The 14,502-nt window shown below is 36.2% G+C and overlaps 1 protein-coding gene across 1 annotated transcript in view; it reads left to right on the forward strand.

Annotated features, from left to right (window-relative positions):
- The window catches only part of ADAM10 (ADAM metallopeptidase domain 10), a 166,487-nt gene that overhangs the window by 137,621 nt on the left and 14,364 nt on the right, over positions 1-14,502 (forward strand). The window contains exons 9-14 of the mRNA XM_014581853.1: positions 3,088-3,251; positions 3,976-4,159; positions 7,709-7,859; positions 9,329-9,512; positions 10,766-10,874; positions 11,344-11,564. Of these exons, the coding sequence (XP_014437339.1) occupies positions 3,088-3,251; positions 3,976-4,159; positions 7,709-7,859; positions 9,329-9,512; positions 10,766-10,874; positions 11,344-11,564 (1,013 nt within the window). The remainder of the gene's footprint in view (positions 1-3,087; positions 3,252-3,975; positions 4,160-7,708; positions 7,860-9,328; positions 9,513-10,765; positions 10,875-11,343; positions 11,565-14,502) is intronic.

The following is a 14,502-nucleotide window of genomic DNA, read 5'->3' on the forward strand; positions in this document are numbered from 1 at the left end:
AACTCACGCCGGGCGCGTGTGCGTGCGTGCCCAAGATCCCGAGAGGAGAATGGAGGAGAAGGGATTGCGGCGTGACCATCCCCCCTGGGGGGTGATTTCTCGCTTTCTGTCTCTATGTCTCTCTCTGTCTATCTGGCGAGCGCACGCGCCCTACAGTGAAAATCTCTCCCCCCCCCCCAAAAATGTATATTGTATACATCATGGTGGGGACTTTATGTAAAATTTGAAATTAAAAAAAAAAAAAGCATTTGAGGGTATGCAAAACTCAACATAAGATTCTCAAAATAACCTAAAGCCTATTGCCTATTGAATTCTTAGCCTTTTGTTTAAAATCTAATTTTGGACCAGCCAGTGGCATGGTGGTTAAGACAACTAGATCCCACATGACTGACTACATGGTTTGAGTCCTGGATCTGGCAGTTTGAAAAACATGCCAGGTACATGTGCATGTGTATCTAAATTCCGGAAAGGAGAAATGGAGAAGGGATTATGACATGGGCATCCCCCATGAGGGGTGCTTTCTTACTTTCTCTCTCTCTCTCCAGTGAGTGGGCATGCCCTCCAGCAAATGAAATAATAACAGTAATAATAATAATAAATAAAAGTTTAAATTTTAAGGCTAGGAGAATTTTATCTTTAGAACATTGCAGTAGGACGTTTGCTGTTGGCATTTGTGCGTGTCTGGATCATCCCTTGTATGTTTAACATCTCCATATCTACCCAGTAAGTGTGAGGACCGGTTCCAGAGTTGAAAGCCTATTTCACAGTCTCTGAGAGAGGAGGTGTTATCTGGTTCAGGGTGGATCTGGCCCCGTATGACTGCTCAAATGGATATTGTACAGTCAGCACGTTGTTATTAATTTTAAACTTTCTCATACCCAATCTGTATGTATAGAATCTGCCAAGGTATTTTATTTTTTTCTGAGGCTGTCTTGGGGAGGTTAGGTTGGCATGGGTTTCTTACAAGTCTTAGATCTGATATTCTGTGACTTCAGTTCTTAGACTGTCCCATAGTTGAAAGAATGCTATTATACTTCTTTGTTGTTCATTAAATCATCCCATAGTAATTGCTTTTGACATGAGTTAAAAGCATTTTAACCCTCTTCATCGTATCTTCACAATGTGTATTTTCCAGCAATGGCTATATACAGTAAAATCTTACATTTATAATTAAAGCAACTACTGAGCTGGAGTTACGCTATGGGTGTATATTAAGATTTCTCATCACTAATTGATATTCTGTCATATTCAAAACTAGTTGCAGTATTATTAAAAAAATTAAACTATAACTTATAAAATTAGATACAATATTTTATTTCTTCCTGTATAATTTACTCCAGCATATGCTATTAGACTGTAACAAATATTAAGATTTTATGTAAGCAATAATCATTAAGACCAAATGGAGTTGTTTAAGAAGTTAAGCAAGATATAAATTATGAAGACTATATTTCAGAAGAGAACATGCAGATTTTTAATTATGAAGACTATATTTCAGAAGAGAACATGTATATTTATGTATGATCTTCCCGTAAATAAGCTAGACTTTAAAAAAAAGACAACCAGAAACATGTATATTTTCAGAGTTTTAAAACTGCCTATTTACTTATTTTTTTTAACTGATTAAGATTTGCAGTGTGGAGTCTTCTATGCTTATTTCAAGTTTGACAGTACTGCATTGGACCAATTTGCATATGACATCTTCACTAAGGCAGGATATTAATTTACTATTTGTTGAAAACTATGATGTGTGGATTATAATTATTATATACAGTGTTTTTATTTGTATCTTTTCTAGTTTCTAGAAATGGTAGTGATGTGGCCCTTAGGACTTATCTCCAAAAGTAGAACTAATTTAAGATAATTCTTGTTAACCATTCACAAATCACTTGCTGTTTCTCTGAATTTAGTTTTATACATAAAAAAGGTAGTAAATTTTGGATATCATAAAGATTCTTAACCTTGCTGGGTTTAATCTGTGTATAGCTTAGTCTTTTAGTTCTCTGTGAAGTGCATAGTTATTTTAACTTTCTAAATTATAACAATAAATTCAGGGAGCTGGTAGGTGATGTGGTGGTTAAAGGTACTGGACCTCCCACATGGCTGACCATGGTTCAAGTCCTGGACCTGGTGGCTTTCTCTCTCTCTCTCTATCTCTCTCTCTGTTCTTCTCTGGTCAAATAAAAAAATAAGTAAAAAGAAAAAACAAAGTTAAATAATTCTTTTAAAAAAAACCAGTAATTCAGATTTATATTTTATTGCTGTATATTTTCTTGTGTTTAATAGAAACAAGGCATTAATTTTATTGCAGTATCATTTTTTTCAGAATTGCCTTTATTACTACTTTATCAAGGATTATAAATGTTAGACTTTTAAAATAACTTAATGATTTGTTTATAACTTGTATTAAGCTAATTTGAAAGAATTTGATGAGTTATCAGAATACTCCGGTCTGTCTTAATATATTTAAAAACTAGAGAAACCTCTATTATATTTTAAAAATAGAGAAACTTTTAAAAATGTAAACTAAAAAATGTGATGTGACTGTTTTTCTTTTTACAAATATAGTGTACACTGTCTCAGGACAGAGTGAATCACATATTCATGTGCATCACTGCTGCTGTTTGTAGAAGTGACTTTGTCTGAATCTATTTGAGAATACTTTGTTTAATTTTTATTTAACTCAAATGATAAATTTTCTTTTTAAAAGGATAAAATGTATAGGCTTTGGCTCAATATAAATATTGATATATTCAAACTTAAATGAAATTTAGTAAAAAGAAAGGGTAAATATTTGTTTTGCTAAATCAATGGGAGCAAAAATGTATATGTATTTTGATTATGAAAAAGAATATAATGGCTCTTTACTGAATCCTGGCAGTTTCTTTATGGATGCTATTAAAACTTTTATTCGAAATGATTTTCCAGTCTTGGTCTAAAGAAACTTCTGAGTATCTTGATATTTGAGTACCAATTTTATTTTAGATTTGAAACAAAATATTCTGATTTAATATATATTAGCTGTTTTTTTCCTGGGGGAATGTGTGCAACTAAGTGCTAATTAGGCATTTTTCTGTTCTGAATTAGGAAGCTCTGGAGGAATATGTGAAAAAAGTAAGCTCTACTCAGATGGTAAGAAGAAGTCCTTAAACACTGGAATTATTACTGTTCAGAACTATGGATCTCATGTACCTCCCAAAGTTTCTCACATTACTTTTGCTCATGAAGTGGGACATAACTTTGGATCTCCAGTAAGTATTGTCTAATGATTAGATTTAAAAAATGTTAGTAGCCTAACTTTTATGTTGAGTGATCCTTTTTTCCTTTTGTTCTTTTTAATTTGACCAGAGACGGACAGAGTGAGAGAGATAAAGAGAGAAAATGAGAAAGCAAGCCGCCAGGTCCGGGACTTGAACCGCAGTCGGTTCTGTGGGAGTGCAGCACCCTTCACCACGCCACCTGCTGGCCCATATTATACTTACCATTCTTATGCAGTATCAATTGTTAATAAGTTAGCTATCTTAAATTCCTGTTTCTTATATATTTAACCATATGCCATTCACTTTTGTTTCCTTTCTCTTGTATTTCACCATCTATTCTATGGTCCAGGCATAACATGATTTAACATATATTTGAAAGACTATTTAGTAATTTAAATGTAGTTTATACTATGTGATTAGTTTTAAAAGTAGGTGAGCTTATTAATAGACTTTTATTTTTGTCCTCCATTCTAGTTGTACTTACAAAGCTATCAATTGTGGCTGTACTCCCACTGTTTTTCCTTCCCTTCTAAGACAGTTGCCTTTAGAGAGCAAATTGTTTTCCTAATCACATTCTAAAACAATTGTAAGATCCTTTCTAAGGATGAGTCCACAAGCTTCCATTGTTCTTATGGTGAGAAAATTGCATTTAATCAGATGACCTGAAAACCTTATTTTACTTCCTGTTTATGTAACTCTATATTCTGTTTGACAGCATGATTCTGGAACAGAGTGCACACCAGGAGAATCTAAGAATTTAGGACAAAAAGAAAATGGCAATTACATCATGTATGCAAGAGCAACATCAGGGGACAAACTTAACAACAACAAATTCTCACTGTGTAGTATTAGGAATATAAGCCAAGTTCTTGAGAAGAAGAGAAACAACTGTTTTGTTGGTATGTATATTTTCCTAACACTTTATAACGAGCATTTTCATACCTTGCAAAAACTTAAAAGACATACAGTGAGCACCTACATATCCACCACCTATATATATATTTTTTTAAATAATTATTTTATTTAACTTTATTTATTTTAATTTGACCAGAGAGGGACAGAGTGTGTGTGTGTGTGTGTGTGTGTGTGTGTGTGTGAGAGAGAGAGAGAGACAGAGAGAGACAGAGAGAGAAAGCCACCAGGCCCAGGACTCAAACCACGGTCAGCCACGTGTGGGAGTCCAGTACCCTTAATCACTATGCCACCTGCTGGCCCCATCCACCACTTGTATTTTATGATCGTTAACACTTTGCTGTATTTACTTTATCACATATTTATTTACCTTTCTTAATTATTTATCTTATTTTTTATTATTTTAATTTGTTATAGGGCACATGTGCTTATCAGAGAGAGACAGAGAAGGAGAAAGAGACAGAAAGAGGGAAAGTGAGAAAGTAAGCTGCCAGGTCCAGGGCTCAAACCATGGTCGGCCATGTGGGAGTTCAGCACCTTAACCACCACACCACCTGCTGTCTCTTTATCACCTATTTATTAATCTCAACCCCTCAATCTATGATTTTTATTGTAATTTAAAGTAAGTTGCTGATGTCAGGATATTTCACTCCTTTGAAGTTCTAGCCTGCATATCATTAATTCTTGTTCAGTATTGTTTATCATTCTTTAACAACAAAATCCATTAATTTGAAGTGTACCATTTGATGAATTTGCACAAATGCATTACCTTTGTAAACTAAGCACCTGCTAAGATAGAGAATGCAAACTTTTTTTTTAACTTTTTTTCCCAGTCTGTTTTTAACATACTCCCAGAAGCAACAACTGTCTGATTTATTTCACTTTGGATTTTTTTTGGGGGGGGGGCAGTTTTTCTTTTTGCTATAGGGCCCATATGCTCGCCAGACAGAGAGAGACAAAGAGACAGAAAGCAAGAAATCACCCCCCAGGGGGATGGCCATGCCCCAATCCCTTTTCTTCCATTCTCCTCTCGGGATTTTGGGCACGCATGCACACGCGCCCGGCGTGAGTTTAAACCACCGGGTCTGGGACGCGAACCGCGATTGATTACATGGGAGTCCAGCGACATAGCCATTATGCCAACTGCTGGTCCCCACTTTGGATTTTTTTTAAATTTCATATAAATGGAATCATACAATTTATACCCTTTTGTAGAAGGCTGCTTTAATTTAACATAATATTTTGAGATTCATCAATACTATTTCATTCCTTTTTATTGTCAAGTAGTATTGCATGGTATGAATGTATCTCATCTTGCACATGCACTTTTCTGTTGATGAACACGTGGGCTTTTGGGGTTTTGGCTAGTATAAATAAAGCTACTATGACATTTTTTTTTTTCTTACTGTTGTAAAATATACGTGACCTAAAATTTGCCATTGTAACCAATTTCCAGGGCACTAATTACATTTGTAATGTTGTGTAACCACCACTATCTATTTCTAAACTGTTTGTTTTTTTAATTATCCTAAACAGAAATTCTGTAACTATTAAGTTATAGTTCCTGTTCCTCCCACCCTGCAGCCCCTAGTAATCTCTAATCTACTGTTTGTCTCTTTGAATTAGGCTATTCTAGGTACTTCATATTAGTGGGATCATAGAATATTTATTTTTTGCACATCTGGTTTATTTCAGAGCATAGTATTTTGTTTCTTTTTTAAATGCCAGAGGTGTGTGCACTCACCAGAGAGAGTAGAGGAGGGAGAGAAAAATCAGGTATCCCCTAATGGGGTATAGTCATGCCTCAATCCTTTTATCCCCCCTCATTTCTCTACCCATTGAGATTTTGTGGCATATGTGTCAGGGCTGGAATCATGACTGACCATGTGAGATCTGGCTTTTTTAAAAAAAAGAATTATTTCATTTGATTTATTATTATTATTTTTTACTTTGACTATAGAGACAGAGAGAGAGGAAAGGCGAGAAAGTAAGCCGCCACGTCTGATACTTGAACTGTGATTAGCTATGTGGAAGTCTAGCACCTTAACCATCTATACAGTGTGAGTTTTATATCCACTAAAAAGGTAAAGATTCACAATAGTTCCATCAGCACAAGAATCCCTTGGTGTTGCTCTTTTATAACCGTACCCACTGTCCTCCTACTGGCCCCTCCCTCATTAGTCTCTTCTCCATTTCTAAAATTGTGTCCAAAATGTTATATAAATGGAATCATATGGTTTATAATCTTTTGGATTTGTCTTGTTTTTACTCAACAAATTCACACTGAATGATTGCCTGTATCAGTACTTTGTTCCATTTGATTACTGAGTTATATTCCAAGGTAGCTTGGAAGTGCCACAGTTTATTTAATTGTTCACCTGTTGAAGGACATCTGGGCTATTCAGTGTTTGGCTCTTACGACAAATGCTGGTATAAACATTCATTTGCTGTTTTTTCATATGAACACAAATTTTTATTTCTTAGAGATAAATGTCCCAAAACCTAATTGACAGACCATATAGTGATTGCTTATTTTGTTTTGTATGAGCTGCTAGAAGTTTCCAAATGGCTGGAAACATCCTCACAGCAGTGTATGAATGACCCAGATCTCAGCATCTCCCCCAGTATTTGCTGTTTTCACTATTTTTTATTTTAATTATCCCGATAAGTATGTAGTGATATGTCATGGATTTAATTAGCGTTTTTCTAAGACTATGATATCTGAACCTTTTATGTGCTTGTTGTGTTGCCATCTGTGTATTTTTGGTGATATGTCTGTCTGTTCATGTCTTTTGACCATTTCTGATGTGATTTTTTTTTTCTGGTGAGGTTTGCATTCAGAGATCCCCCTGTGTAAGCTGGGTAAACATGTCCAGAGCTGGCTGAAACTGGGGAGTGGATTGTAGGCCAACACCTGTCGGAGGTGTATCTCTGTCCCTCTCCTTCATGGAATAAATAAATACCTTTAAAAAGTCCAAAAACTCAGTGTGGCAGGGCCTAAATACCAGGTTACTACATCTGAAAGGGATCTTTAAAGGGACTCTCAGGTTAAATTATTTCTCTATACAGAATTAGACACTGAGTTCCCCAAAGGGGAAGTGACTTGCCCACGGCCACATTGCTAGTTAGTAGCAGAGCCTCTGTTAGAATTAGGTCTTTTGATTTCTAGATTCCTTGTTCTATTTTTCTCATTTATCAACATTTCCTTTCTCCTTTCGTTCTGAAGCATTTGTAATTTTTTTTTCTTTTCTTTTTTTTTTTTTTAAACATTTTTTTTCTATAGGCACGAGCACTCACCAGAGAGAGACCAAAAGTGAGAAATCACCCTCCGGGGGGATGGCCATCTACAATCCCTTCTCCGTTTTCCTCCCAAGATCTTGGGCATGCAAATACGTGCCTGGCACTTGAACTGCGGTGGGCCATGTGAGAGTCCAGTGATGTAAACATTATGCCATCCGCTGTTCCCACATTTGTGAATTTTAAATAAAATCAGTATGTACATGTAGTGGTCACCTAGTCTTGTTTATTTTCCACAGAATCTGGTCAGCCTATATGTGGAAATGGAATGGTAGAACAAGGTGAAGAATGTGATTGTGGCTACAGTGACCAGTGTAAAGATGAGTGCTGCTTCGATGCAAACCAGCCAGAGGGGAAGAAGTGCAAACTGAAACCTGGAAAGCAGTGCAGGTACCTTCCTGATTCCAGCAGTGTTAGTGTTCCTGCAGAGTCACCTGAAAGCAGTTGTGACAGATGTAACACCGACATTAAGAGATGCTTGTGGTTTTAAAAGTTTATTTATTTAGTTTTACTCTTTCTGCAATTACATTGATTTGTGTCCCGTTGTTGACAGATTGAATTACTTGTTGTAATTTGTATGGTAGAATTTGTATGCCTAACAAAGGCATGGAAAGGCTACTCAATAACATACATGTTATTAATATTTAGTTTGTAACTTTAAAACATGTGGCCATCTTTCATGTATTTAGAAGTCTTCACATATTTAGGTAACATGTACTTCATACACTGTTATAATTTAGTGTCTTATAATCTCTTGCCAAATTACTTGTGTAGTGTTTGATATAAACAATACAGTAGTGTTTGTACAATAATTTTTAGTTGACTGGTCTGTGCCCTAGTTTAATTTTAATATCTAAGAGTGAGTGAAAATGATAAATTGACTAATATATGATTTAACTATGATAGAAATTCTGATAAATGGCCTAAAATTTAATCTGCTTTCCTTTATAGCCTTTCACTAAAGGCAAACTGAGTAAGAATGCTGACTATACAAGGAGTTTTCAAACAAATCGGAAATAGGTCTTTTTTTATGGTCTTTGCCATAGGGCATGTGTGCTTGTAGGAAGAGACAGAGAGAGATAGTGAGAGGGGAAGTGAGCAGTCACCACCCTCTCAAGGGGGCGGCCACACCACAGTCCCTTCTTCATTCTTCTCATGGGATTTTTGGTTATGCATGCGCACATGCCAGTGTGATTTTCAGGCTCCTAGGTCTGGAACTTGAACTGCTATAGACCATGTGGGAGTCCATCACCTTAAACACCACACTACCCGCTGGAAATGTGTCTTATAAAAAAAAACTTTGCATGGATTTCAAACATTTTTTGCACTAAAATAAACTCATTTGTTAATTCCATTTTCCATGAACTTTTTTTTTTTTGGTAGAGTTTTTCTTGATATAGGCCAGAGAGACAGACAAAAAGTGAGAAATTACTCCCCCCCAGTTGGGGGGGGAAGCCATGCCAAAATCCCTTCTTCTTCAATCTCTTCTCAGGATTTTGGGCACACATGCACACGCACATGGTGTGAGTTTTTAAGCTGCCAGGTCTGGGACTCAAACCATGGTTGACTATGTGAGTCCAGAGATGTAACTATTATGCCATCTGCTGGTCCCTTCCTTGAACTTTTTGAAGTAGCCTTGTAGTATAGTTCAATTAAAAAAAAAGCTTAATCATTTTTCTACACTTATTTGAGTGTTTACATTTAGTAGTCTCTTATTCCAATATTTGAAGTTTACCTACCAGTAACACACTTAACATTTCAAAGAAGAGATTTATGATTTAAAAATTAGAAGTATATCTAAGCAAAGCATACAAAACATACCTAATGTACTGTGTTTAATCACTCAATGTTTCTTCTAGTCCAAGTCAGGGTCCCTGTTGTACAGCACAGTGCACATTTAAGTCAAAGTCTGAGAAGTGCCGGGATGATTCAGACTGTGCAAGAGAAGGAATATGTAATGGCTTCACAGCTCTCTGCCCAGCATCTGACCCTAAACCAAACTTTACAGACTGTAATAGGCATACACAAGTATGCATTAATGGGGTAAGCATTTGACTTTATATGTTTTTCAATGATTTTGTGAAATCTGTTTTTTCAGAATAATTGTTGACACAGCTGCATGGCGAAATAATTCATCTCATTTTCTGTTTTAGTAATGTCCCTATTCGCTCCCCGCAAGTCTATGAATGCATTATGTGGCTTACAGTCAGCTACTGACTTGTCTTTTATCTTTCAACTACATGATAGTTCTCTGGAGAAGTACAGTTATACAGCTAGGCATGTGACTTTGTGTGGCCCTTAAGGTTTACACATTAGTATTTTAGGCCTAGCTGTGGTGGTGAACACTGCAAAAATACTGGTTTCCACAGGCTGGGACCACATAGGATCCCTGGGTTTAGTTCCTGGTTCAACCTAAAGGCTAGACAAAGTAGTGTGTGCCTGTAGTCCTAGTGACCCGGGAGGGCTGAGGCCGGTGGAATATGAGCTTGAGACTGGCCTGCACAACATAGTGAGACTGTCTAAGAAAGTGCTGGGCATGGTGGTACATACCTGTGGTCTCATCTGGGAGGCTGAGGCAGGAGGAACATGATGACTGCAAGACCCTGTCTAAAAAAAAAAAAAAAACCACAATTTTTTATTTAAAAAAATTTTTAAATTTGACACAGAGCATATATAGTTACCAGGGGAAAAGGTGGTGGGGGGAGTCACTCTCCATAGGGAATGGTCAAGCCACAATCCGTTTTCCTGCATTTCTTCCTCCTGTCAGGACTTTGGGCATGCATACACATGTACCCAGCATGTCTTTCAAATTAGTGGGTCCTAGACTAAAACCACACAGTCTGTTAGCCATGTAGGATCCAGCTGCCTTAACCACACCACGGACTGGCCCAATAATTCAAATTTCTAAATAAAATAACTTTTCATTTTCTCTGAATGTGAAGGCTTTTGCCATGGCTAATACCACTCTCCTTGACATGAGGAAAATTTCATTTTTCTCTCTTTATAGAGAAGACATAATAACCAACATAAAACTGATGCTTATCTAGTCTCTTGGTTTCATTTTTATTGGTATTTGCCATGTATTTAAATAATTTACTATCTTACTTGTTATTTATTCTTACTCAGATGTAGTTGTGTGATCCCATTCTGATACTCATCTGTGGTTTATTTTTTTTTCCCATTTTTATTTCCACTCAATTATTTTGACATTTGAAGCTATACCTACCTGCCTATTACTGTGAACAGTAGATTTGATTGTATAGGAATCAAATAATCTATTTTTATTTCTCTTCCAGCAATGTGCAGGTTCTATCTGTGAGAAATATGGCTTGGAGGAGTGTACCTGTGCCAGTTCTGATGGCAAGGATGATAAAGAGCTATGCCATGTCTGCTGTATGAAGAAAAGTAAGGCCTTCAAAATGCAAGAATATAAAATCTGCTTCAGAAACCATTATTTTCTTCTAAATTTTAAATGTTAAGCTTTGTGACATATAGTTTAAACAGATAGTTTTCCGGCTAACTCTATCCTCTTGAGAAAATTTTAAATGTAGCATAGCATTATGTCTCTAACATTATGTTTCCTAGAATGTCTATAAAATGATAAGCTAGATAAAACAGTGCTAGGTTTGCGGCAATAATTTATATAAACACAATTTTAAAGGCATTGCAGGCACTAAGACAAGACTTGCTGATTGTTTATATTGTGACGTTTAAAGTGAATTACTAATAGTGCTATCTAACCTGAGTAGTTATGGTCTATGTGCCATATCATGGTACTGATTCTAGGCAGTTCCTTCTTTCATTTCTTTTCCCCTAACTGATCCATTATGAAATCTGCTCTTTTATTTATATATGGCACTTTTTTTTTTTTCAGTGGATCCTTCAACTTGTGCCAGTACAGGATCTATGCAGTGGAACAAGCATTTCAGTGGTCGAACCATCACTCTGCAACCTGGGTCTCCTTGCAATGATTTTAGAGGCTACTGTGATGTTTTCATGCGATGCAGATTAGTAGATGCTGATGGTCCTCTAGCTAGGCTTAAGAAAGCCATTTTTAGTCCAGAGCTCTATGAAAATATTGCTGAGTGGATTGTGGTAAGTATAGTTTTTATTTATAAAGAAACCTTAACTTAAAATGGTTTTCTTAATTTTACTTGGCCAGAGGTTACCAATGTTATGAGAAAAATCACGTCTTTCTTGTTGTATACTGGAATTAATTTAGTTGAGGATATAAAAATTTCAATATCCATGGTTATTATTTTCTTCTGAAGTGATCAGAGTGTACCACATATGTATCATTCATTGATTGGTCAGTAGGTGTTAAGAGTCATTCTAGTTTGCTCTATTCCTTAGCTCAGCTCCTGAATCTGTTACTTTCTTTTGGTCCGTATAATTAGAGCATCTTCACTGGACTTTTTCCTCAAATGTGACAGATAGTTCCAGGTTCTACTTTGCTGAACAGAGATGAAAGAAAAATTGGTGATTTTCTGAAATTCTTTTCGATATTTTTATTATAATTTCTAGATCCTTATCTTGTCCATGAGGGAAAATGTTAAAACAGTGTAAGATTGGACACAGAGACTTTTATAGATCTGTTAATGATGTTCACTCAACATTAATCCACTGGATTGTATTATTGCTAAGTCCCCATTTTTTCATTTTTCTTTTTTCTTGCCAGAGGGCACCTGCACTTGTCAGAGAGAGAGCAAGTGAGTGAGCAAGCACCTCCCAATGGGGCATGGTCATGCCACAGTCCCTTCTCCATTTCTCCGACCTGCTGAGATTTGGGGTACATGTGCACATGCACCTGGCATGTTTTTCAAGCCACCAAAGCTGGGATCTGAACCACATGGTTGGCTATGTAGAATTAGGCTCCCTTAACCACTAGGCCATGAGGTCTGCCCTATACAAAATTGTTTTTTAAAGATTGTTGAGGATAACTGTCTCAATTCACTTAAATATTTATGTTTTCTAAATAATCGCATTAAACATCTGTAAGAGGGGTCCCCATGCATATTATTTTGTAAAGGAATCCCACATAGGAATATTTCTGATTCAGGTCTGGAGATCTCCCTGTATACACTGGGCCCATATTTGTCTAAGATTTGTATTGTGGAATCAAGACCCTATTGAGGGTTCTTTCATTTTCTCTCTCTCATGGAAGAAATAAATAAACTCATGGGGAGAGAGAGAGATCTCCATAGGAAACTTACAAATGAAGTATTTGAGAATTTGCTGTACTATACTAAAGTGAATAGAGTTTGCTTTGGAAATTGATTTAGAGCTCCGATTACCCCCTGTACTCCATCTCCCCCAATTATTTCTTAGTTGTGTCTGTGTTTGGAACTGAGTTTGCCTTAAAAATGCTAAAGACATCTATGTGGATCAGCCCTTCTTGCTACACTTCTAATAACATGTACAGTAAAAAAAATTGTAATCACCTCTGACATTAAACAGTGTTACTCTCTTTTAATTAAATACTTTTAATATTTTTCTCCTTAGGGAGTGTAATACTTATGTGATTTTTAGCTACATATTGATTACGTTAGGTAGGAAGATTGTTCAGATTAGATTTAAGAGACCTGGGTTTTAAACCAAATAATTGGGCAACTGGCTTAACTTAAGTCTCCTTAAAGCATGCTATGCTACTTATTTTTTATTTCTGTGTTATTGCATAATAGGTGTTCAGTAAATAGCTGTTAAGCTAAAGGTTCCTTCTGGTACTTTGGTGTAGTGAAAAGACTATAGGCCTGGAAATGACATAAGGATTCAGATTATCTTTCTGGCATTTGTCAATTCTGTGACTTGGAACAACTCAACTTTCATGGCCTTTATCTTCCCTGTTTTAAACTCAGATTCAGTCCCCCCCTGCCCCCATTGATCTCTTATAAAGATAAATTGAAATTTGGTATACTTGTACTATATAAGACAATGTATACCAAAAAGGAAATTGTTAATGGATATGTCAGAGTTAAATTCTGTTAGATCTATGTTGTGTTAGATATTTTAGATTCTAAATCATATCATCTGAATAGTATTTGTTACATGTTTCCATTATCTCTAATTTCTACTCATTGAACTATGAGAATTTCAAAAATTCATTCATTACTATTTTAAAAATATTTAATAGACATTAACATTTAAAGTATTTTCAGAACCTTTTTTTCTTATTTTAGCATTGAAGTTTTAATGAAATGCTTAATGGGTTTAATGCTCTAGTGGGCTTGGTGGGCTAATGAATCTGGATACTTTATGTTCCCCTCTTGGAGATTAGTGAGAAGATTGTGCAAGGTTCTGCAAAAAATGAATACTTTTAGGGACCAGCAGATGGCGTAATAATTACACTGCTGGACTCCCACGTAGTCAACTGTGGTTCAAGTCCCGGACCCAGTGGCTTAAGACTCACGCTGGGCACATGTGCTGCATGCCCAAAATCCCAAGAGGTGACTGGAGGAGAAGGGATTATGGCATGGCCACCCCTCACACCCCCACCCCCGCCCAGGTGATTTCTTGCTTTCTGTCTCTCTGGCCAGCGCACATGCCCTATGGCAGAAATCTTTTTTTATTTATATATATGCAAGTCTATGAAAAACCTACCTATCTTTAGAAGTCAAGTGGAGAGATGTTGATTAGGAGCAGTAGTTCTTAATCCTGCCAGCACACAAGAATCATTATAAGGCTTAGACCAATTAAACCAGAATCTTTGGGGGTGGGGCTTAACTCTCTAGGTCTTTTAAAGCCCTCCAGCTAATTCTGATGACGAGTCAGGTTGAGAGTTGAGTCACTAATTTAGAACGAGGGTTGGCAAGCCATGGCTAATGGGTCAAATCCAGTTCCTGTCTATTTTTGTATAGCTCACAAGCTGTGGATGGCTTTGATGCTTTTAAATAGTTGAAAAAGGGAAAAATATTAAAATAATATTCTTTTAAAAATTACATGAAATTTAAATTTCAGTGTCCATAGATAACATTTTCTGGAACATAACCATACCTGTTCATTTACATATTATCTCTGGCTACTTTAGCACTTTGAG

The sequence above is a fragment of the Tupaia chinensis genome, unplaced genomic scaffold (assembly GCF_000334495.1).
Source record: "Tupaia chinensis unplaced genomic scaffold, TupChi_1.0 Scaffold000063_1, whole genome shotgun sequence".
Lineage (NCBI taxonomy): Eukaryota > Metazoa > Chordata > Mammalia > Scandentia > Tupaiidae > Tupaia > Tupaia belangeri.